The sequence below is a fragment of the Jaculus jaculus genome, chromosome 12, assembly GCF_020740685.1.
Source record: "Jaculus jaculus isolate mJacJac1 chromosome 12, mJacJac1.mat.Y.cur, whole genome shotgun sequence".
NCBI classification, from domain to species: domain Eukaryota; kingdom Metazoa; phylum Chordata; class Mammalia; order Rodentia; family Dipodidae; genus Jaculus; species Jaculus jaculus.
In genome coordinates, this window is record NC_059113.1 from 50,832,517 (window position 1) to 50,854,015 (window position 21,499).

The 21,499-nt window shown below is 44.0% G+C and overlaps 1 protein-coding gene across 7 annotated transcripts in view; it reads right to left on the reverse strand.

Annotated features, from left to right (window-relative positions):
• The window catches only part of Secisbp2 (SECIS binding protein 2), a 54,697-nt gene that overhangs the window by 27,852 nt on the left and 5,346 nt on the right, over positions 1-21,499 (reverse strand). For 5 of the 7 annotated variants that reach the window (XM_045131734.1, XM_045131732.1, XM_045131737.1 and 2 more), the window contains 7 exons: positions 21,122-21,263; positions 18,603-18,829; positions 12,224-12,302; positions 9,107-9,342; positions 6,287-6,427; positions 3,960-4,049; positions 2,516-2,648 (listed from right to left, as the gene is read on the reverse strand). In XM_045131734.1, coding sequence (XP_044987669.1) covers positions 2,516-2,648; positions 3,960-4,049; positions 6,287-6,427; positions 9,107-9,342; positions 12,224-12,302; positions 18,603-18,829; positions 21,122-21,263 — 1,048 coding nt within the window. Of the gene's footprint in view, positions 1-2,515; positions 2,649-3,959; positions 4,050-6,286; positions 6,428-9,106; positions 9,343-9,735; positions 9,804-12,223; positions 12,303-18,602; positions 18,830-21,121; positions 21,264-21,499 lie in introns of those variants that run through there. The other 2 variants (XM_045131733.1, XM_045131738.1) reach the window with 2 other exon arrangements.

Below are 21,499 nucleotides of genomic sequence, written 5' to 3' on the forward strand. Positions count from 1 at the left end.
ACAGTGATCCTCTTACCTCTACTTCCCAAATGAGGGAATTAAAGGCATGTGCCACCACACCTGGCCTTCTTTACTTTTATTAAGAAAAATATCCAAACATATCCAAAGACAAGAGAATGGTTAACAGCAAATCCTCACGCTCCAGGCACATTTCAACCACTCTCACTATTTTTCCAAATGCCTTTTGCCACCTCCTTTTATGGACTATGAAATACAACAGTGTTTTGCATCAGCTATCCCTTTCTATCTCATTCATGCAAGTCCCTGCACAAGTTCCCTTCTGAATACTTCTGGTCTTAAACAGCACAGCTGCATTCATCTGCAGAACCTCTTCCCACACAGTGCTTGAAACAAACATACCTGAGACTAGCTGACCCAGCTCACAACTGTTTGCTTGCCTGGTACCCAATGCTACCTTTGGGTACAGCCCCTCACCTGGGTTCCAGGCCCTCCAGCTCTGCAGGCATCTCTACACAGACAGCTGCCCCCTCACAGTGTAAGGAGGCTGACTAGCTCCTTCCTCAAAGTCAATCCCATCAGTCCCATGGAAAGCAAATGAAAGGCTTAGAGCAAGTTGTCCTGATCTCACTGGCCCTCGTAGAAACTGCATTAGGCTGGCTGTCCCATCCCCGGCTGCTCCATTCTGCTCCTGGTCACTCACAGAACAGAGAAGCCCAACCAAACAAGTAGTGTGCTCTACTGAGAGTGCAGTGGGTCTTTCACAGTGCATGTCGGCAAAGAGGAGGGTAAGAAGACACAGGCAGCCTAAGCCTGTCATCTCCAAGGCAGGACATAGGCCAGCAGACCAGCCAGAGACTAATGGCGGTTCTAGGAGAAGACTGCTGTAGGGATGAGCTCTGTAAACACCAGACTGACCACAGGATATGCGCATAGTACATGGTCAAGAGCAAGTCCAAGTGCACACACACTGAGCAAACAGCAGACTCCAAGCAGGCCCAAGGTAAACAGAACTGGCATAACTGAACCTGCCCGAGGGATGAACGCACCTCCCAACCCACACATATCTATACACAGAAAGTACAGTTACTTGACCACACCTTTGCATTAAGACACAGGGTCACATCCATGGCAAGTAACTTATCAGCAACTGCCAGTGGGGAAGACAGAGCACATGTAGACTAGCCTAGGTGAAACGAGGAGGAGCAGGGGAAGTAGCAGGCACCACTACTCCTACAGGGAATGTCAGAATTCCAAGCTGCTATAATATGTCAGTAAAAGAGGCAGTGTTTATTTAACGGACACATGTAGACCAGCCCATGTAGGAACAAGGAGGAATGAGGAGGAGGAAGAAGAGAAGGTGGAGTAGGAGTAGTAGGCACTATTCCTAGAGGAAAAATATCTGAATTCTGAGCTGCTATAATATATAAGTAAAAGAGACTGTGTTTTATATCAATTTTTGAGACTATTCAAACAAGAAAGTATCTCTTAGTGCCACAGCTACGGAAAACAGCAGACCAGTACCTGAAGCGGACAACAGAGCAGAACTGAAGACAAGTCCTCAGCAGATGTAAATGTACAAAAGACAGAATCAGCTGCTTGTGACCAACCAGCTAGAGCTGTCATCGCCACTAACTAACCCAAAGTGACGGAGAAAGGACTATCAAAGTGGTATGCAGGGCTTTATACAAGACTCTGAGAACCCAAGTTTATTCTGGCATGGATGAAATCACTTTTATCCTAACATACATTCTCCCTCAAAACACACACACATACACATATGGCTCACATGTGTCCCAGAAGAGCTATGAACATGGCCCAAGACATTTGAAGATGACAATGTCAGGGACCCCTGTTAGGCCTTCTTATGGATATTGAGCTCTTGCCAGATGTATGATCCATCTACTGTAAGTTATCTTTTCATTTTCTTGATAATGTCCTTGGGTACAAAAGCCTGATTAGGTGAAGTCCACAGTCTTTATTTCTCTTGTGTTATTTGTGCCTTGAAGGCCTTATCTACAATCTATTGGGTAACCTTGGCTCAGGAAGATGACTCCCTTCTTGAAGCTTTGCAGCTTTAATTCTAACTTAGCCCTCTGATTCATTCTGAGTTTGTTTTCATTCATGGTGTTAGGCCCACTTCAGCACCTGCAAATCTTATCACCCAAACACCTTTCTGAAGAGAATATTCTTTATTCTGCAAATGGATTTAAGACCCTTGGCAAACAAACAAATCAACTGGCTACAGATATTCAGGTTGACCTCTGGACTCTCAATTCTACTCTACAGGTTCACGTTCATTCCAGTTTCACATGCAGAGATTACATGTAACTTTTTTTCTTTTGTTTTGTTTTGTTAGTCCAGGCTGACCTGGAATTCACTATGGAGTCTCAGGGTGGCCTCGAATTTACAGCAATCCTCCTACCTCTGACTCCTAAGTGCTGGAATTAAAGGTGTGCACCACCACGCCTGGCTTACAAGTAACTTTTGATTCAAAAGAAAATAGGTACCTAACTGAAGCCAAGTTCAGGGCCTCTGCCAAGGAGGGGGCACCTACCTGAGAACACAATTGGCCTGCTGGGCTGCTTGGCATGTGGGGCACGCTGCTTCTTCTCTAGTGCCTCCAGCATGCCGCCCAAGTCCAGCTGCACTGGAACCTGGCTCTTCTTCCCACTTGGTTTAAAATCATTCTAAAAAGTTCAAAGTTCACAAGTTCACTTCTAATACTGTATTTTATACACTGTTCTTTTCATTTTACAAAAAAATACATTTATTAAATATAAAATGAATTTACAAGTACAGTAAAAAAGGGTTTGAGACTCTATCAAAGCTGTACAAAGAAGGCCAGGGCACGTACTCAGGACTGTAAGCAAGGAGACCTGCGGCGGGGATGAAGGGGGACCAAATGCTAAGCCATGAACTGTGACTGCCCACAAATGTGAAGATGCTTCCACATAAGCTCCTTCCTTTACTGGTTACTTGTGGCTTTCCCCCCCTTAAACAAGGTCTTTCTGTAGCACAGGCCAGCTTAGAAATTGCTATGTAGCCCAGATTCGTCTAGTTCCCCCTGCATCTGCCTTAGGAATGCTGGATTACAGGGGTGCCTCACCATGCCTGCAATATCCCTCCTTAAAAAGGCAAAACAACAAAAAGTTTGCCAGACAATCAATGCTCTAAACTATGCAAGTTCCCATTTCCTTAGGAACCTCACCTCCCTGTTCAATGTGTGGGCCAAGGGCTGGGGCAGAAGACTAGCTCCCCTACGGCTCTGTGCTGATTGCTTAGAATGAGATTTTGCTGCCCCTCTTACTTCTCTTTGGTCACACAGTAATGCCTTGAAAAGTTATTCTTAAGCCAGGTGTGGTGACACTCGCCTTTAGTCCCAGCACTCGGGAAGCAGAGGTAAGAAGACCACTATGAGTTTGAGACCACATGAGACTACATAGTGAATTCCAGGTCAGTGTACGATACAGTGAGACACGACCTTGAAAAAAAAGGGGAGTGGGGGGGAGTTCTTGTTTTCTCAAGAAACTGAGTCAATTTTTTCTTTAGTTTCACATGTTCCTCTCCTCTCTGACCGAGTGGCAGTTATCAAGTCTTACTACAAACAGACAGTTTCAGCTTAGGAGCAGCTCTGTTTGAACAAAGGACATGTTCTTCCTGAAAGGGGTAAGTCAAAGGAAAATGCTGTCTCAGTACACATAGACATTTGGGGATTTTTCTCAATAGGGGACTTTAGTAAGAAAAGTTAAGAAAGAAAAAAAAAAAAGGAAACAAAAACAGTAGCTGGGCGTGGTGGCGCACACCTTTCTTTAATCCCAGCACTCAGGAGGCAGAGGTAGGAGGATCACTGTGAGTTTGAGGCCACTCTGAGAGTACATATTGAATTCCAGGTCAGCCTGGGCTAGAGTGAGACCCTACCTCAAAAAAAAAAAAAAAAAAAAAAAACAAAGAACGAAAAGTTAAGCCTAAAGTAATTGTGGTATCCCTGTAAAACTTACCTGTGTCAGCTGTTTAGACTGAAATTTTGGTGAGTCTACTCGGTATCTTCTTTCAGACACAGCTGCCAGGTTAGGGAATTCCTCAGCATCCTACGCAAAGCAGCCTGGTTAGCTCTTCAGCATGGGGGGGACACAAACAGAGCGTGTGCCACCTTCCCCCTCTCACCTTCTTTCATTACTCACACTTACCAAAGCATCTCCAAAGTGATAAATGTTCTAGTGAACTCACAGAACAAATAAGAGACCACAGTGGTAAGAACCCCAAGTCAGTCCCAGAGGAAGAGAAAGAGTACCGCCAAGGACTGGGTACATCCAGGAGTCTATAGAGCTTTGAGGCATCTTGTAGGGACTATCTGAAAACTTATTCTTTCCGTTATTAGAGAAACCAACAAACCTAAATTCCTTAGATTTAAAAATTCTGGACTGAGCCGGGCGTGGTGGTGCACGCCTTTAATCCCAGCACTCGGGAGGCAGAGGTAGGAGGATCACCATGAGTTCAAGGCCACCCTGAGACTACAGAGTTAATTCCAGGTCAGCCTGGACCAGAGTGAGACCCTACCTTGAAAAAAAAAAAAAAAAAAAATTCTGGACTGCAGGGACTAGAGAGATGGCTTAGCGATTAAGGCATTTGCCTTCAAAGCCAAAGGATCACGGTTTGATTCTCCAGGACCCATGTACGCCACATGCACAAGGGGGCTCATGCATCTGGAGTTTGTTTGCAGTGGCTGGAGGCCCTGGCATGCCCATTCTCCCTCTGTCTCTCTCTCTCCCCCTCTGCCTCTTTCTCTCTCTCAAATAAATAAATTATTTTTTAAAATTCTGGACTTCATACTGAATAAGCTAGTTAATACAGACAGAGGCAAGCCTGCTAAAAACAGTGTTAAAATTACTCAAAACTATCCTAATTCATTTTGTCAATATTCTGTCACTATTTGCCTTGGGAAGCTATACAGGAAACAAAGGGTGGAAATGTGTATTGTTCACCAGCCTAACCATAGTACTCTGTCCTAGTGTAACCGCTATTCTCCAGTGGTTGCTCCCAGACCCTGGGAACCAGCTTCCAGGTCTAGGAGTGACCGTAAGCTGGACATGGGCAGCACTTCTGAGACCCTTGTGCCTTCATGAACAGCCAGGATCCTGCAAGTATCAGGGCATTGAATACACCAGGCCTGCGTGGGATGTAGTCAGAGCTCAGGCTCCTTTCCTTGATTTTGCAGGGCCTCCTAAAGCAAGGGAAAAAAGAGAACTGGGGAGCTACATGTGACATGGTATATCCAGCTATGAAACTCCAAGAGAGGCAGTTTCTCTCTCAAGCATTCTTCATTCACAAATATACCTAATGGGGCTGAAGGGATGGCTTAGCTGTTAAGGCATTTGCTGCAAAGCCTAAGGACCCTGGTTCAATTATCCAGGACCCACATTAGCCAAATGCACAAGGGGGCGCACATGTCTGGAATTCGTTAGCAGTGGCTGGAGACCCTGGCACACCCATTTTCTCTGTCAAATAAATAAATAAATAAAAATAAAATATTTGTTTACACGGTGGTGCACGCCTTTATTCTCAGCACTCGGGAGGCAGAGGTAGGAGGATCGCTGTGAGTTCAAGGCCACCCTGAGACTCCATAGTGAATTCCAGGTCAGTCTGGGCCAGAGTGACACCCTACCTCAAAAACCAAAATAAATAAATAATAAAATATTTTAAAAAAAAAAACAATTATACCAAATGCCTTCTATGAGATAGCTGGGAAGCCAAAAAGAAAAGGTAAGTGCAAAGGATGCCTATTACATTATTACTGTTTTTCTGTCTGTTGAGGCAGGGTCTCACTCTAGTCCAGGCTGACCTGAAACTCACTCTGTTGCCCCAGGCTGGCCTTGAACTCACAGCAATCCTCCTAACTCAGCCTCCCACATACTAGGACTAATGGTGTGTGTCACCACACCTAGCTTTATTATTTTTTTGGAGGTAAGGTCTCACTCCAGCCCAGGCTAATCTGGAACCCAAATCAAACCTCCTACCACTGCCTCCCAAGTGCTAGGATTAAAGGCATGTGCCATCATACCATGTGCTTAGTTATTATTTTTATGAAAGGGTCTCATGTAGCCCAGACTAGCCTTTAAATCTCTATACAGATGAGAATGACTGAGAACTCCTGATTCTCCTGCCTTACCTCACAAGTCCTAGGATTACAGGTGTGTATCATCACACCCAACTTCTATCATCTTTACTACTAAGGAAGGATTAATGAAGAATCTAAAGCTTTCACTTTGGAAGCCAGCATGAACAACCCACTTAGAGTACACAGACCAAGAGCCAAACACATACGTACTTCGATCCTTGGTGGCTCCTGAACAGTCAGGATTTCATAGTTTGATTGGATTTCGCAGTTCAATTGAGACTTCTCTTTCTTTTTCTTATTCTTTCTTGAGGCTTCGTTTTGTTCAAGTTCACCACTTTGTGGTACTTTGGACTAGAACAAAAAAACAAAGCAAGAATTGTAGGATTTCTAGCTACAGATGACTGAGCTTCTGCATGAGAATGAAAATACTTAGTAGCAGAGGCCAGTAAGGTAAAAAGGAGACATAAAGGGTAGAGAAAGGAAGGGAGGATACTTAATAGGTTGATATTGTATATATGTAATTACAATGATTGTAATGGGGAGGTAATATGATGGAGAATGGAATTTCAAATGGGAAAGTGTGGGGGTGGGGAGGAAGGGAATTACCATGGGATATATTTTATAATCATGGAAAATGTTAATAAAAATTTAAAAAATAAAATAAAATAAAAGTGTTGGCAAGGATGTGAAAAAAAACCTGAAATTTTTTAATTTTTCCTTTTTGTTTTTTGAGGTAGGGTGTCGCTCTGGCCCAGGTTGACCTAGTATTCACTATATAGTCTCAGGGTAGCCTCAAACTCTCAGCAATCCTCCTCCCTCTGCATCCTGAGTGCTGGGATCAAAGGCATGTGCCACCACACTCAGCTCCAAAATTCAAATTTTCACATACTGCTCACAGGAGTAAGAAACAGTACAGACATGCAGAAAGACAACCTGACACTTATGACAATACTCTTATTTTTTGGAAACGTTCTTGCTCTATAACTCAGGCTGGCTTTGAACTCACTATGGAACTCAGGCTAGCTATGGACTCATAATCCTCCTACTTCAATCTCTCAGGTGCTGGGATTAATGGGTGTGCACCATCATGTCTGGTTTTAACAATACTATAATGCTTGGGCTGCGGAGATGGCTCAGCTATTAAGGCACTTGATTATAAAGTGATGGCCTGGGTTTGATTCCCCAGTACCAATGCAAAGCCAGATGCACAAAGTGGCACGCACATCTGGAGTTCGTTTGCAGCAGCAAGAGGCCCTGGTATACCCATTCTTTCTTTCAGTCTCTCCTTCCTTGCAAAGAAATATTTTAAAAAAAAATAATTCTAAAACTGGTTATAGTTAACAGCTGTATAATACTGTAAATTATCTAAAAATTATTAAATTATGTATTATAAATGGTTGAACTGCAAAAAAAAAAAAAAAAAAAAAAAGAATTTTTGGATTTAACCTGATCTTTAACATGTATGGGGACAAAATTAAGGATCCTATCCAGTTAGGACCTCACCCATGTGACAGCGCCAGCACTCAGGAGATCCCATAGGACTCACCTGTGTGAGAGTGCCAGCACTCAGGAGATAATGCTAAAAGAACACATCTGATGAGGCAGTGTGGCAGGCTTCTGAAAGCGGCCAATTTGGACAGGTCAATGAGCCAACCCGAGCGGCCTACACGTGCAAGTGTGCCACTGGTCAGCCTGAAGCCAGGCTCCGAGTGTGATGTGCATGTGCATCAGATCATCCTAAAAACCTCTAGTCAGACACCAACCTGCTCCAGGACCTGTGAAGCTGACCTTGCTACACCCCTGGTCCCCAGTCTGGCCTTGGGGCTTTTGTACTCGATGTGAGGACCTGACACTGTCTGCGCCTCACTTGGCTACACTCCACCTGCCCACCAGCCACCTCTCTGGTCCACTGACCTAGCTGGCTTTTCTCTGGAGAGCCTGCTGCTCTGCTATTTTCCATTTGCTGGCACACTGTGAGGACCTCTCTCTACTACACTAGATCCAAACAGCGGGGAACTTCATATGTTTTGGGTCCTACTTTATCCCAGGGATAATTTTTACCCTTCATGAGAAAAAGGTTCAGAAGTCATAAAAAGTATGACCTTTCTCACTAACCTGGAGGGACTTCTCATACCACTATGTTCAGTGAAAACGTCAAGTTGTAAGGATGATGTGTATGAGGCTGCTCTGGACTTTTTGTATGTTTAGTTTTTAAGGGAGTCTCACTCCCTCACAGGGTGCCCTTGAACTCACTGTGATACTCCTACCTCAGTTTCCCCATGGCTGAGACTACAGACAAGAGCTACCAAGCCCAGCTCAACTATGTTTTGTTTTACAAAGTTTAGAAATGTAGCTGGGATATAGTTCCATGTTAGAACGATTGCCTAGCACAGAGGAAGCCCTGTGTTTAATCACCAGCTCACAGAGGATCAGGAGACATAGGATAAATATAAAATAAAACTTAGGGACAGCAGACCTCCCTTAATTTGTTTTATATTTTCTAAGCCTGCTAAGACAGGCTTCCCTGGGGGCTGGAAATTAAGAACTGCATAAGACAGGCTGGACACAAATCACATTTATGTTACTTTGTCATTTCCATAATAAAATTTCATGGTTTCAGAGGAAAAGTCATTAACACCTGAAACCAGTATCTTTCCAACGTGTAAAATGCAAGGCCATATAAGATTACATAAACTGTAATTCCTTTTTTCCCTTTCTCTCCCTCCCTCCCTTCCTCTCTCCTTTCTTGACAGGTTCTCACTCTGCAACACATTCTTTTTCGAAATTCAAATAAAAAGCAGAGTCTAGCGAGTACAGGACAGACTTAAGTGTGACAGCCAGAATAAGAAAGGAGGAACAATCCCGTGGCAGAGAAGTCACATGATCACACATGAAGCTGGTACAATACACATTGTACGACCTACGATGCAGCCCCCTGCTCAGGTGGCGTTACATAACTCAGCACCGCTAGACCTGTCGGACACTGTGCCCACTGGCTGCCTTCCCTCTTCCCCTGGCTCCGGCACTCACCATCTTACTTGCTTTCCGTTGAGACTGGGTCTCACCATGTGGCCCGCCATGCTTCTCTCTGCTGTGGGAAGCCTCTGCCGACAGAGCCCCAGGTGATGTCACAGTGCTATTTTTAGCCTCTGCCGAGGAAGCAACCATCTTCAGGTTTATCATGGAAGTGACATTTTTAGGCACTGGTGAGGATTCTGAAGATACTGTTTGCCGAACAATATAACCCATTGGTGTCCAAGACAATTCTGTTTAAAGATAAGCAAAATCACTGGACAATCTCAACAGCAAACAGAAATACCAGCGACCCAAACATGCACTACAAGGGACAGTTACCCAGAGCATGATGAAACTTAGGCAATTATCCAAAACAGCCCCTTTGGAAACAGTTCTGGAAGCATGCACACTAAATTGTTGTTCTTTAACTAGTTAAGGGTAATTTACTTTCCTTGCAACTGATTTAAGTTGGGAGGATAGAGGTGGGCAAACAAACAAGTTTAGTTAAAAAAACAATCCACAATAACGTCTATGAGGCAAATACAGACTTCAGGAGCTAAGGGTCAGAGCTCAGCCCTACTAACCTGGACTTGTACCTTTCACATCAGAAGTCAAAGGTCACTAGACTTCAGCTATCACATTACCTGGCACTGATTTCTGTTAGAACACAGGTAAAATACAGCAACACTACTCCTTAGGTGCCCATCAAACTCTATATACAGACAAAACAAAAGGACATCCATCAGGACACAGGCAAATGAACACCTGGCAACAGCCCGTGACTCCCCAGCAAGGGGATTGGACTACACAACCTCAGAGGATCTACACTGAAGTACAAGTATGCAGTGGACATGAGAACACAGAGGAAAACATGCCAACCCATTGGCTTGGACTTTCTGTCAGGACAAGCAACTGCAAAAATTTCCACAGTAACACTGATTGGACAGAATCCATCTGAATGTCCATGAAGTCACCATGGAGAATGTCACCAGGAGAAATGCGGCAGCTGCTTTCCTACCACCCCATTCTCTCATGAGTGCATGTGGAGATGTGTGGCTTGCAACAGCCCAACACCAGAGCAAACCTGCAGAGCTGCCTGAGAAGAGATGCAAAGTTGGAAGGGGAAGCTGCTCTCACCATAGTTTTTTAACTGGAAATGATTATTTTTTGTTAAAATGTGTTTTAAATCTTTTTATTTATTTGCATGCATGCGTGCATGCGTCAATGGGGTGACAGGGCTGAACCAGGACTTCTTGCGGCTACAGATGAACACCAGATGCATCTAGCTTACATGGATGGCTGGGGAACTGAACCCAGGTGAGGAGGCTTTGCAAGCAAGCACCTTTAACCATGGAGCCATCTCCCCAGTGAAGTGGTCTTTTATTTGGTAGCTTTTTTGAGACAGGGTATCACTCTGAAGGCTAACCTGAAATTCACCACATAGGCCACGCTGTCCTTAAACTCAAAATGATTTTCCTGTGTCAGCCTCTTGAGTGGTAGAATTACAGGCCTGGCTCTGAATTTTTTTTTTTTTTAAATGAACTCCAGATGCATATAGAACCTTGTGCATCGGCCTTTATGTGGGTCCTGAAGAATTGAACTTGGGTCCTTTGGCTTTGCCAGCAAGCATCTTAACCACTAAGCCATCTCTCCAGCCCCAGTTTTTTTTTTTAAGTTAACTTTAAATACTTGCAAATATGCTCTTTGGAACTTTTCTGTTTGTTTCTTTTTGTGGGTTTTGTTTTGTTTTTTTCGAGGTAGGGTGTCACTGTAGCTCAGGCTAATCTGGAATTCACTATGTAGTCTGAGAGTGGCCTAGACCTCACTGTGATCCTCCTACTTCTGCCTCCCAACTGTTGGAATTAAAGGCATGCACCATCACACCGGCTTCTTTTAGAACCGTTTTGTAAAAAGATTTTATTATTTATTTACTGGAGATGGAAAGAGTGAGAATGGGCATGCCAGTGGCTCTAGCCACTGCACACAAAATCCAGACACCAGCGCCACCATGTGCACCTGGCTAACATGGGACCTGGAGAACCGAACCTGGGTCCTTAGGCTTCGCAGGTAAGCGCCTTAACCACTAAGCCATCTCTCTAGCCCCTCTTTGGGACTTTTAAAAGACACTGGAATGACCTGAAAGCAAGAACTTAATTTTTTTTGTTTTTGTTTTTCAAGGTAGGGTCTCACTCTAGCCCAGGATGACCTGGAACTCACTATGTAGGTCTCAGGGTGGCCTTGAACTCATAGTGATCCTGCTACCTCTGGCCTCCCAAGTGCTGGGATTAAAGGCGTGCGCCACCACACCTGGCTTATAAGAACATTTTAAAATAAGCAGTGTTCATCTCTATGGCACACTCCATGGCTCAGGGACCATTATGGAAGAGGTGGCAGAAAAAAGCCAATGGAAGGGGAGGAGAGCTTTGTGATACTGTCTTCCAGACATAAAGTGGCCATGGTGTTCATGACCCCACAGTGGCTGATGCTACCTACATAAGACCTGCGTAACAGGAGGGGAAATGATGACATCAAAATAGAAGAGAAAAAACAATAGAGAGATTAGTTAGAAAGAAGAAATTCAGTGGAGGAGGATGGGGGAAAATGGAGGGTGGTGAAAAGGGATTATGATCTTGGCATGTTGTCTGTATATAGGGAAGTTGTCCATAAAAAGTTTAAACAAAAACAAAAAAATTAAAGTACTGAAGGAAGCAGTCATTTCAGAATTCATAAAATCCTCATACTTGACTAGGGGTAACATTTCCTCTAGAATTCTGACCTTTTACACTCCCTGTGCATGGACATGGACTCTCATTTAACTATTTCTGTTTTCTAAACACTGATGTTAGTTTATCAACCACTCATTAGCTACCTGATAAGCAGCTTCAAAAAACAGTTTAACTTCAGTGGCATTAAAATTGAGCTTAGATCCAGGCATGGTGGTGCACGCCTTTAATCCCAGCACTAGAGAGGCAGAGGTAGAAGGATTGCTGTGAGTTCGAGGCCAGCCCGAGACTACATAGTGAATTCCAGGTCAGCCTGGACTACAGTGAGACTCTACCTTGAAAAACAAAACAAAAAAACTTGAGCTTAGAAAATACAACTTATTTTTCAAACAGCATCAGCCACTCTTACCTCTTGTGCATGAGGGGGAACCGGCAGGTGAAGAATCAGCTGCAGCTTTGCCTGGCTGATTAGATCTCACCATTTCACCCTAAAAGGAAAGCACATCAGATGTCACCAGGAACTGGCAAAGCAAAACAACCAGGACCACCCACCTGGGAGAGGGGTGGAGCAACAAGACTCCCATTCACCTATAGCTAAAATGCCAATGGACTCCCCAGTGCCCACATAAACTCAGATGCAAAAAGTGGTGCATGCATCTGGAGTTCGTTTGCAGCAGCTAGAGGCCATGGCATGCCCATTCATTCTGTCTCTCTCTGCACTTGCAAATTAATTTTTTTTAAAGTTTTTTTAAATCAAAGTATAGAGCAAGACCCAACCTCGAAAAACGGAAAAAAAAAAAAAAAATCAAAGTAAATAAGTAGCACATGAAAGGGGCTGGGGAGAGATGATTAGGATAAACCTAACACCCTGATGATGGACATGTCACTGCTCTACACAATACCCTGACAACAAACACAACACTACTCTATACTATACCCTGACGACAGACACATCAGTACTCTACACGATATCCTAATGATGGACATGTCATTTTACAATACCACAACGATGTTTGAGTTAGGGTTTTATTCTAGCCCAGGCTGACCCAGAATTCACTATGCATCTCAGGGTGGCCTCAAACTCACAGTGATCCTCATACCTCTGCTTCCTAAGTCCTAGAATTAAAGATATGGGCCACCACACCCAGCAATGGACATGCAGCAGTGATATGTCCAAGGAGTTCTATCACTCCTGTGAGGAAGGGAGAGAAAGATACGTAGGAACTTTGTCCCTTCCTGTCAATTTTGCTATGTCCCTAAAATTGCCCTAAAGAATAGCCTAAAAGAAAAAAGCCACTTTATTTATTTCATTAGTATTTCAGAGAGGAAGTATTTTATTTTTTTTAAGATCTATTTATCTATTTGTTAAGAGACAGAGAAAGGGACACACAGAGAGAACAGGTGCACCAGGGTCTCTAGCCACTGCAAACAAACTCCAGACACAAGCACCACCATGTGCATCTGGCTTATGTGGGACCTGGAGAATTGAACCTGGGACCTTAGGCTCTGCAGTCATGTGCCTTAACCACTAAGCCATCTCTCCAGCCCAATTTTAATTTTTAAATATACCTTCCCTTGCATTCTTAAATCTGCAAATACATACTAATAAAAAACTCCAGCCAGGTGTGGTGGTGCACATCCTTAATCCTTGTACTTGGGAGGCAAAGGTAGATGGATTGCTGTGAGCTCAAGGCCACTCTGAGACTACAAGGTGAATTCCAGGTCAGCCTGGGCTACAGCAACACCTTAACTAAAAAAACAAAACAAACACGGAGCGTAGTGGCACATGCTTTCAATCCCAGCACTCAGGAGGCAGAGATAGGAGGATCACAGTGAGTTCAAGGCCAGCATGAGACTACATAATGAATTCCAGGTCAGCCTGAGCTAAAGAGAGACCCTACATCAAATTACTAAAAAATAAAATAAATAAATTCCCAGGCTGAAGAGATGGCTCAGCAGTACCCTCATAAAGCCACGTGTACAAGTGACGCATGCGTCTGGAGTTTGTTTGCAGTGGCTAGAGGCCCTGGTGCACCCATTTTCTACCTTATTTCTCTCCTCTCTCTCAAATAAATAAAATAGAAAATAAAAAATTCCAGAGCAGGAGAGAGAGCTCAGTGGTCAAGGCGCTTGCCTGTAAAGCCTAACAACCTGGATCCAATTTCCCAATACCTATGTAAAGCCACATGCACAAAGTGACACACGCATCTTGAGTTCACTTGCAGCGTCTAGATGCTCTGCGTTACCCATTCTCTCTCTTTCTCTCCCCTTTAGCTCTACTTGCAAATAAACAAATATTTTTATCTTCAAATATATACACAGTAGCAAAAGTGACTTATTTTCCTAGAGAAAAACTACACACTGTCTACAGCTCAGATAGTATCCTTCTACTTCTCTGTCTACAGCATAAACATTATATAAACCCTGTGGTGGTTTGAATAGACTAGATGGCCCCCAATATATTCAGTTGTTTGTAGTTTGCATCTGCTGGCTACCTGGCTGGAGGCAGTATCACTGGGTGATCTTAAGGTGTGGTGGTGGGTTTCAGATTTCAATCTAAAGATATGCAAAGTGTGCCTAGCTGGAGTTCCTGAAGTGTGCTGTGTGGCTTTTGACCTTTAGGCTAGTGCTTCTCTACGTCTGCTTGGGCCTGTGAAGGCAGGCCAGCTTCTTCTGCCATTATGGAACTTCCCCTGGATCTGTAAGCTTCAATAAAAATCCTTTCCTCCATAACTGTGCCTGGTCTGGAAGTTCATCTCAGCGAACCTGAAGCTGTCTGCTACAAAACCCAATAATAGGAACATGTTACTCAAGATAGTGTGTGACTTTTCAACAATCTTAAGGATACCAGAAACAACTTTTCAGGACAGCAACACATACCTCCACAACTCTAAAAGGTGCCATGCACCTAAATCAATCTACATCAATGTCTACCCAATCCACCAAAACAAATCAGAATGCCCATGGAGCCAAGAAATGGAAGCTGTGATACCTGGAAGGCTACTCCACATTGAAAAAGCAAATCATGACATTGTAGGGTGCAAAGATGTGTGAGCATTCGCACATATCTGAGATGACCAGAACACCAGAAGGAAAAGCAAGTGGACAAATTTAATTTGTACTCATTAAGTATGTAAGGCATTTGAAATCATCTTTAAAGCTCATAAATTTCACAAATTTGCCATTTCATTATTTCTGAGTTCAGTAATCAAAAATCAAAATTATAATTATTACAACACAGGGCTGGGAAGGATTGCTCAGTGGTTAAAGGTATCTGCTTGCAAAGCCTGCAGGCTTAGATTCAGTTCTCCAGTACTCACATAATGCCAGATTCATAAAGTAGTACATGCTTCTGGAGTCCATTTTCAGTGGCAAGTGGCCCTGGAATGCCCATAATGTCTCTGTCTGTCTGTCTGTTTGCCCTCCCCCACTGTGTGTATGTGCGTCCCACACAAATAATTGAACAATATTTATTTATTTTCTGTGTGGGTCTTCAAGGCAGGGTCTCACTGTAGCCCAGGCTGGCCTGGAACTCACTCTATAATCCCAGACTAGCCTCGAACTCACAGCAATGCTACTTCCCAAGTACTGGGATTAAAGGCGTGTACCACCACACCTGGCCAAAATTATTTATATTTTTTATTTTTTATTTGTTTGGTTTTTCGAGGTTGGGTCTCACTCTAGTCCAGGCTGACCTAGAATTCACTATGGAGGCTCAGGGTGGCCTTGAACTCACGGCAATCCTCCTACCTCTGCCTCCCAAGTGCTGGGATTAAAGGTGTGTGCCACCACACCCAGCTCCAAAAATATTTTTTTAATTACTAAAACACAGCCTAAGGATGGAAATATAGTTCAGTGGGTGGTTGAGTACTTGTGCAACCCCAGAGCATACATGCACACACCCGTACACAGCCTGCATTTTTAATAAATACAACATTTATGACCACAAAGGCCAATAAAATATAAATTGCTTACTATTTAAGAAGGCTTCAATAAAGTATACCATTAGTTGGACAGATCCAGTATGATGGTTGTAGTCACAGTATTTAATGACATGAAGAAAAACTCAAAAGGATTTTTTTTCTGAGAATGTTATTTTGTGAACATGATGCATATTGGCCATATTCCTATCAGGTTATACCCATGTTCCCTCTCCCCTGCCAAAAGAATCTTAAAAATAAAGACTTCTCATATAATCCCAAATTAAAAGAACTTTGTTCTACTTTCACTATATTTTGGTTTTAAAGATCCGGTGACATTGGGCTGGGGAGATGACTCAATTGGTACAGCACTTGCCATGCCAGCTTGAGGACTGAGTTGAGACCTTCAGCACTCACATAAATGCTGGGTGGGTGTGGCAACCTGCCTGTGTCCCAGTGCTCAGAGGGTGGAGATGGGGAATCTGGAGCAAGTGGGCTACCCAGACTTGATGTATTGGTGAGTTCTGAGATCAAAGCAAGGGACCTTATTAATAAACATGGTGGAGAATAATCAAGGAACACACCAAAAGTCAACCTCAAGTGAGACCCTACCTCAGAAAACCAAAAAAGAAAGAAAGAGAGAGAGAGGGAGGGAGGGAGGGAGGGAGGGAGGAAGGAAGGAAAAGTGCCAAGCATGGCTCTTCATGGTATTTCAGACAATTTTCTTTCTTTTACTGTTCTCTTTGTATTCTTCTGTCATTTACAGATACTACTGATATAAACATGATAAAAGGTTTTTTAGAAGAAAAAAAGGGGGCCGAGGAGATGGCTCAGCAACTAAGGGTACATATTTGCAAAGCTGGGTTAAGTTCCTCAGAACCCACATAAATCCAGAACCAAAGTGATCCATGCATCTGATTTTGGTTGTAATAGCAGGAGACCCTGGCTCTCTCGTACATACAGGCCAAATGCAAATAAACATACATTAAAAAAAAAAAAAAAAAGGAACCAGGCATGGCGCACACCTTTAATCCCAGCATTTTGAGAGGCAGAGATAGTAGGATCAGCATGAGTTCAAGGCCACCCTGAGACTACACAGTGAATTCCAGGCCAGCCTGGGCCACAGCAAGACCCTACCTTGAAAAAACAAAAAACAACAAAAAGCCAGGTGTGGTGGCACATGCCTTTAATCCCAGCACTCAAGAGGCAGAGGTAGGAGAATCACCATGAGTTTGAGGCCACCCTGAGACTACATAGTGAATTCCAGGTCAGCCTGAGCTAGAGTGAGACCCTACCTCGAAAAAACAAAAAACAAAAAACAAAAACAAAAAAAGGACCCTCATATGCAAATCAAGACAGTAGGGCAATCTGTAAATCTTCTTACAAACAGTGAACTTTACTTCATGCTCAAATACACAACATTCCCACCTACCAGGTCTCAGCGGCACAAAAGGTCAGCCTACTCCCTCCCCCTTCCCACATCCCTGCTGCAGCAGGCACAGCACCCTGCACTGCTATGAGTTCACAGGATCACTGCTTGGCTACTATACACCTCTGCGCAAGGACCAGGAGGCAGCCACACACCTACTCAATGATCCATGATTTTCATGTAATCATCAGCCTGCCTTACTTTGCACAGGTATTTGACAGGAACACTGTGTGACAACAGTCACAGGATGCATGGGAAATTCTATATAACTGCCTATTTCCCACAGGTAGTTAAAGGCCTCTGAGCCTTCAGCCTCAGGACAGGCCCACAAAGCTCAGACAGGGTGAAGCGAAGCTCCTTTCTTGGTAAGTAGGGGAAAGGATGAGCATTTTTCATCTCTTCTGTCCTCATTTTCATGACTGCTGGGATCTCCCCCTTGAGTTTTGTTGTCATTGTCTCCTCTCGTTTTATACTGTCCACTGCCCTGCCTCTTCTTACGCTGTCCTTTCTCCTGTCCACATGCATGCTGCCCCACCTCATCTTCCAGTCAAACCCACTTTGGGGACTGCTGACTTACAGTCTGAATCGGAAATGTCCCCAAAGGCTCCTGTGTGGATTCACTTGTTCCCCAGCTGGTGGTGCAGTTTGGTGAGGCTGTGGACCCTTTAGGACATGGGACCTAGCTGAAGCTCACTAGGACTGGGCCTTTTCTAATGACTCAGATCTGCATTGTTTCCTAACCACAGCATGGGAACAAGATACCATGCCTTCCCCACTATAATGGACTGAGCCCCTGTACCATGAACAAGATGAGCCCGTCCGCACTCAAGGTGCCCACGTTAGAGATTTGTCACAGCAACAAGCAGTAACTAACACAGCAACCCACCACCTCTTTCTCCCTAGAAGTATGAAATCCATCTGTATGAGGAAAAATCCCTCTATTTGACAGACTAAGACTTTGAGACAAAATGAAAAGCATCTATTGCAATAATTTTTTTTAAATACACTGTCCTGTTAGTAAGTCAGGCCACAGACGTAGCTAAAAGCCTGGAAGTTTAAGTTACACCATGCAGTTTTAAATAGTCTTATTTCATTTGTTTTTAAAAGTGCTGCAAGAATTCAATACTAGAAACAAGTGTTTAATGACCCACCAAAGCAGGTGGGCTCTGCCAGTCTTTTCTGTGTGAGGGACTTACAATTACCTTGGAACTACCAGATGGGAAGAACTGTACTGGGAGACTTTTTACAAAGGCAACTGCACTAGGTGTGACAGTGGAATCAGTTCAAGTGACAGGGACACTGTGCTGAGAACAAAGCCTCTCCCAGTGCTTCCTCCCCACCACCCAGTCTTCAATGCCCCATGGAAGGATTCAACGCTAGTATCTACAGTGAGAGAATAGAAAGGTATTTACTGAGCACAGGCAGAACCCTCAACTCACCTGTGACATTTCTTTAACTGCTGTGCCCACTTCTAGTAGAGAAATGTCGCTGGTGGCAGAGCGAAGTGGTCCCCACCTGGGTTGTTTATGCATCTCGGACACAATATTGTTCTTTGGACTCTGCAATTCAGGAAAATCTAACCTGCTAAATTCAAACTCAGGTTTGGAGGTAGGTGTGCTTTTTACAGCTGGTCTGGATTTCCTGTCTGTCCGTTTATGACAGCCATCTGTCATCAGAGAATGAAAAAGATGAGTGAAGCTGTTGAAACTGCCCACTGACTTACAGCACTCAAGCTTAAATTTCGGGGTAGAAAGTGGATTACTACTATGCAGCTGGCCATTGTTAAAATGCCCGAACTAGAGCTGGAATGATGACCCAGCAGCTAAAAGCACTTGCTGGCAGACCTGGCGCCCCAGTTCCTATGTAAAGCCAGATACACAAAGTGATACAAGCATCTGGAATTCATTTGCAGTGGCAAGAAGCCCTGGTGCACCCATTCTCTCTCTAACTCTACTTGCAAATAAAGAAAAAAAACACCTGAATTCTGCTGGTATTGCTAACTTATTTAATTGTGTGTGTTGTGCATATGTGCCCTTTTGTATGTGTGGGTGTGTATGTGTGAGTGCACAAGCTCATGCTTGGGGACACTAGAGGTCAATGGCAGGTGTCTTCCTCAGTCACCCTCCACCTAGTTGTCTTTGACAAAGTGAAGTCACTCACTAAAACTAGAGCTCACAAATTTGGCTAGACTAGTTGGACAGCTGGCCCTAAACATTCTCCTATCTGTTTCCCTGAGTACTGGGAGTACAGGTGTATGTTTCTATGCTTGGCTTTTTTTTAAATATATATAACTTGTATTTATTTATTTGAGAGAGGCAGAAAAAGAGAGAGAGGAGGGGGAAAGAATGAGTGGGTGCACCAGGGCTTCCAACTGCTGCAAACAAACTCCAGACACATATGCCACTTTGTGCATCTGGCTTATGTGGGTCCTGAGGGATTGAACCTGGATCCTTTGGCTTTACAGGCAAGCACTTTAACCATTAAGCCATCCCTAAAGCCCAGTGCCTGGCTTTTTACATGGGTGCTGGGACCCAAATTCAGGTCCACAGACTTGCATGACAAAATGAGCTATTGCCTCAGCCTGCCAATCATCTTCTTTGTATTTCTGGTGCTGGGGACTGAACTCAGGACCCTGTGCATACACAGCCAGAACTGTAGCACTGACCCTCCACCCATCTTTACAAGAAACACCAGTGGCCACAAAGCCAGGAAAGGTGGCCCACGCCTTTAATCCCAGCACTTAGGAAGCAGAGGTAGGAGGATCACTGTGAGTTTGAGGCAGCCTGAGACTACACAGTGACTTCCAGGTCAGCCTGGGCTAGAGCAAGACCCTAACTTGAAAAAAAAACAAGTGACCAGAAGCATCAGTCCAAACTGCACTTCAAATCATAGGAGTAATTCTCAAGCTGATGAAATTCCCTGTCCTGGGGCTGGGGAGATGGCTCAGTGGTTAAAGGTGTTTGTTTGCAAAGCCCACCAACCCAAGCTCAATTCTCCAGCACCCACGGGCATGTGTGTCTGGCCTTCAACTTCAGTGCCAAGAGATCCTAGTGTGCTGATATACACATGCAAATAAACAGGTAAAAATATTTTCAAAAATTAAAAAGAAATAGCCTGCCCAGCATGGTGGCACACACCTTTAATCCTAGCACTTGGGAGGCAGAGGTAGGAGGATTATCAGGGGTTCAAGGCCACCATGAGACTACATAGTGAATTTCAGGTCAACCTAGGCTAGAGTGTGAGACCCTACCTCAAACACAAACTAACCCAAACAAACAGAAATAGCCTAACCTTACTTCATAGCCAAGTATTTTAATTATTCATACACTGCAACCTTGAGGGGACTTCCAATCCATCTTTCTCACCTCTCAGTCTTCCATCATACTGCTGGAAATGACTTCAGAAATGAGTGACTAAATGCAGTCCAGGCCAGGACTGTGATATTTAAGGGCATGTTCTGTAGCTTACAGCCATCACCTGCATGTGATGTGACTTCAGACAAGGTTCTAACAGGCCGAGGCCTCTTCTGAGTCAACAATACAACATGTTTCCCCATTGGTCATTTTTTTTTTTTCAAGTTAGGTCTGCTCTAGCCCAGGCTGACCTGGAATTCACTGTGTAGTCTCAGGATGCCTCGAACTCACAGTAATCTTCCTACCTCTGCCTCCTAAGTGCTGGGATTAAAGGCATGGGCCACCTTGCCTGGCTTTGTGGCCACCAGTGTTTCTTGTTGTAAAGATGGGTGGAGGGTCAGTGCTACAGTTCTGGCTGTGTATGCACAGGGTCCTGAGTTCAGTCCCCAGCACCGTCTGAGAAAAGGCTTCAGAAGCCACAGGAAGTGTGGTGCCCTCAGCCATGCCTGGGCTCCAGGACACAGGTACTGGGACAGTCCTGAGGAGCAATGCTTTAGGACAGATGGGACAGGCTTATGTTATCTCACAGAGCTTGATAGTCTTACCTGATTTCAAACTGTTCTCCTCATGAGAGGACAGGTGATGTGAACCTTTAGCTGATTTTATCTCAGACATCACACCATCGGCCCTTTTATGGTTAAATTTTTGTTCACCACCTATTTTTCTCTCTTCATAGGACTTTTTCTGCTGAAAAAGAAGTAAAATAAATAAATAAAAATACTAGGGCTAGAACAGATGTGCTGGTGCACACCTTTAATCCCAGCACTCAGGAGGCAGAGGTAGGAGGATCACCATGAGTTTGAGGCCACCCTGAGACTACATAGTGAATTCCAGTTCAGCCTGGGCTAGAGCAAGACCCTACCTCAAAAAACACCCCCAAAAAGTCTGTGAAGCCTAAGGACTCATGTTCAATTTTCCAGGTC